At 45.9% G+C, this 3,388-nt stretch overlaps 1 protein-coding gene across 1 annotated transcript in view; it reads right to left on the reverse strand.

Annotated features, from left to right (window-relative positions):
• LOC119839753 (fibrillin-2-like) overlaps positions 1–3,388 on the reverse strand; it is a 54,848-nt gene that overhangs the window by 24,391 nt on the left and 27,069 nt on the right. The window contains exons 13-18 of the mRNA XM_038366193.1: positions 3,102–3,218; positions 2,439–2,655; positions 1,911–2,121; positions 1,579–1,683; positions 973–1,232; positions 413–590 (exon numbers count right to left, since the gene is read on the reverse strand). Of these exons, the coding sequence (XP_038222121.1) occupies positions 413–590; positions 973–1,232; positions 1,579–1,683; positions 1,911–2,121; positions 2,439–2,655; positions 3,102–3,218 (1,088 nt within the window). The remainder of the gene's footprint in view (positions 1–412; positions 591–972; positions 1,233–1,578; positions 1,684–1,910; positions 2,122–2,438; positions 2,656–3,101; positions 3,219–3,388) is intronic.

Consider the following 3,388-nt stretch of genomic DNA (forward strand, 5'->3'; position numbering starts at 1 on the left):
ATGGATCATGCCCGCTGATAGTTAGATGTCGATGGAGAAGGTAGATATAAGTGGGGCTCTCGCTTGTAGTCCCAGTAAGGCAGAAATTTACGTCAGGTCGAGTCTGTCTTATTAAGTGTAAGGCCTTTCTAATATTATATTTAGGAGAAGAGAAGTTTCGGCTACTTTTATAAGTCAAAAAAATTCTAATGTTATGGTTTCCTTTCAAATATAACTAGGAGAAAATTCCCAAAATTATTTTCTTTCTCTTTCTACACCACAACAGCTAAATTGCCCATAACGTTAACTAGCACCCAGTATCACGTTTGCCCCCACTGAGAGCCAACCGGGCGCAGCGAGAGCGCCACCGATCCACCGATCCGTCCCGTGCGTGCTCAGCGGGGCGGGGCGCAGGGTGGGGCGGCGGGGGCACCTGCGGGCGGAATGTCCCCGCGGTGGGGGCCGGGCGGGAGCGGGGGCGGGGGCGGGGCCTCACCCTCGCACTCGTCGATGTCGCGGCACAGCTGCTCGGCGGGCTCGTGGCGCGTGCCGGGCGGGCACACGCACGTGAAGCTGCCCGCCGTGTTGCGGCACTGCCCGCCCGTGCAGTACTGCAACCGAACCGAACGACAATCGTCCAAATACTCTGTTCTCACTTTCACTATATACCATACAACACATAGCATGGTCAAAGTCAAAAGGACAGTTGTAAGAGTTATATTGAGATCGAGCTCCATTGCTAGTGTTATCGTTCTATAAATATTAGCCGTATCTACAAATAAACGAAATATATAAAATGCTGAACTACTTGAATGTCTTATATATTTTCACTATGCTCAAAGAAATCACAAAATTAACTTAAAATTAAAGTAAAGCTCATTTCAGTCATTTAAACTTTTTAAGAGACCTAATACAAATTAAATTTCACCATAACTATTAATATAATATGTAACACATAACCTCAAAGTAAATAAAAGTGACAATGATACTCACAGACTGGTACATGTCACACTCATCGATATCCCTGCAGATGCCATCCTTGTCCGGATGGTAGCCAGGGTCGCAGATGCACTTGTAGCCGGGCTCCAGGTTCTCGCACGTGCCGTGGGGGCAGATGCCCGGGATCATGGTGCACTCGTTGATGTCGGTGCCCCCGTTGTCCTTGCTCGCGCCCTCGGGACACAGAATTTCGTATTCCTTAGTGCCGGGTTTGGGGCACTCTTTGCAAGCGACACCCCAACCGAGACGTAATCCTGAAATGAGTATATGGATTTCTTTTTTATTCATGTACCTACCGTGCTGGTATGACTAAGCCGAAACATACTTAATTATTGTAATTCAAGCTTACTTTTTAGATAACGTCTTACCTTTAACATTTTTTTGTTACAATGAAAGTTTTATCCTATTTTTTTTCTGTTAATAATTGTTGTATTTTTGAGACGAAGGAAAGGAAGGAAGGAATTAACTTTTGGATAATTGAGAGGATTAATTCTATAGATGTAAATATAAGTACCTAACACAGCTCAAGCTTAACCAAAAGTATGTAATATATTTAACCATTTTATTCTTCTATTTAAATAGTCAGTGAAGGTAAGACACCTTTGCTAGCGCTGCAGCAGCACTGCGAGCGCGTGACGGGGGCGGCGCCCGGCCCACTGCAGGCGCCCTCCTCGTACTTCTCGTAGCACAGGTCCTGCACCTCGTCTGAAACATGCGCATAGCTCTGTCAAACAAACTATTTATATATTATGCAATATGTGTGCTGCGTACAGGTGTAAATCATTAAACTTGTACTTATACTCATATCATATGATAGCTGCTAAGTTTGACCATCGCTACATTAGCAGCGTCCCCAGGTACAAAGTCTACGTAAAGTATAATAGACGAGTAGACTTAAAGAAGGCACGAGACTAGGAGGGGCAGCGGCTCACCCAGGCAGGAGCGGCCGTCGGAGCTGAGCGTGAAGCCGGGCAGGCACTCGCAGCGGAAGGAGCCGGGCGAGTTGTGGCAGCGGCCGTTGCGGCACACGCGCAGCTCGCCGCACTCGTCCACGTCCACGCACGCGTCGCGCGTGGGCGTGCCGCGGTACCCCGCCTCGCACACGCACTGGAACGAGCCCTCGCCGTTCACGCAGCGCCCGCCCTGCGACAGCACACCACACACACATACTGATTAGAGCAGTATATAACATAACGAATATCACAATAATAAAATACATGGAATGTATAAATCACAAATCAACGATAGGACAGTTATCAGCTATAGAATTTAAAGCTTGCTTAATTGTTTTATAGATTGGACTAAATAACAAAATCATTGCAAATTCTTCTTGATAGCAGCGATCGGAATTGGTCGTAGTTTAAAACAAATATAATTCGAGTTTGTCAGTGTGTTCATATGCGTGTATGAGTACGCACACGTGCACGTGTGTGCGTGCGAGTGAGCGAGTGTGCGCGTACCTGGCACAGCGAGCCGGCGGCGCACTCGTCCACGTCGGCGCAGTAGCCGGCGGCGGAGAGCGCGAAGCCGGGCTCGCACGCGCAGTCGTACCCGCCGGGCGTGTTGCGGCAGCGCCCGCGCCGGCACACGCGCGGGTTGTCGCCGCACTCGTCCACGTCGCGGCACGCGTGCCCCGTCTCCGTGCCCGCGTACCCGGGGTTGCACGTGCACACGAACCTACGCGCGACCACCACGGGGTTACTTCACGACACACGTCGGTACAACACATATATAGCATTGGCCACTATGTAACGTCAGCACTCGACAGGTCTTAAACTTATCTGTTTGAATTAGTTCTACAAACATCTTCATTTTTTGTGATAATAAAAACAGAGATACGTGTAATATTTTAAAGTTAACTACGTATTTGAACATCTGAATGGAGATCATATGAAAATACCACCACCATTGACGATAATAGAAAGATGTTTTAACAACATGATGGTGATGGTCTTCTCCAAAATCAAGACTAAACCACTTGGTCGACTAATTATACAATGATAACTCAAACTATAGACGATTTCTATGTAAGAAAAACCAAAACTCTAATTAATAATAGTAAAATAAAATCATATTTATTCAGTCCTCACAACATTAGTACATAAGAAAAACTTAAAACTCACCTCCCATCGACGTTGGTACAAACACCATTAGTACACATTCCTCCATTGGTCATCTCGCATTCGTTTTTATCACTGCACCGTAGACCGTTCTCTACGGGATCGAATCCAGGTGGACATCTGGGAATTTATTTTTTTTTTGTTATGCAAAGATACAGGTTTATTATAATCCAAAACAGAAAGGGACCTTAAGTAATAATAATAATAATAATAAAGATTTATTTGGATAAAAACGTTACATCTGAATGTATATGAATCCTTAGGCTCCCGAACTAGTATAATACTGTGTC

This window comes from Zerene cesonia, chromosome 4 (genome assembly GCF_012273895.1).
Source record: "Zerene cesonia ecotype Mississippi chromosome 4, Zerene_cesonia_1.1, whole genome shotgun sequence".
Taxonomy (NCBI): Eukaryota; Metazoa; Arthropoda; class Insecta; order Lepidoptera; family Pieridae; genus Zerene; species Zerene cesonia.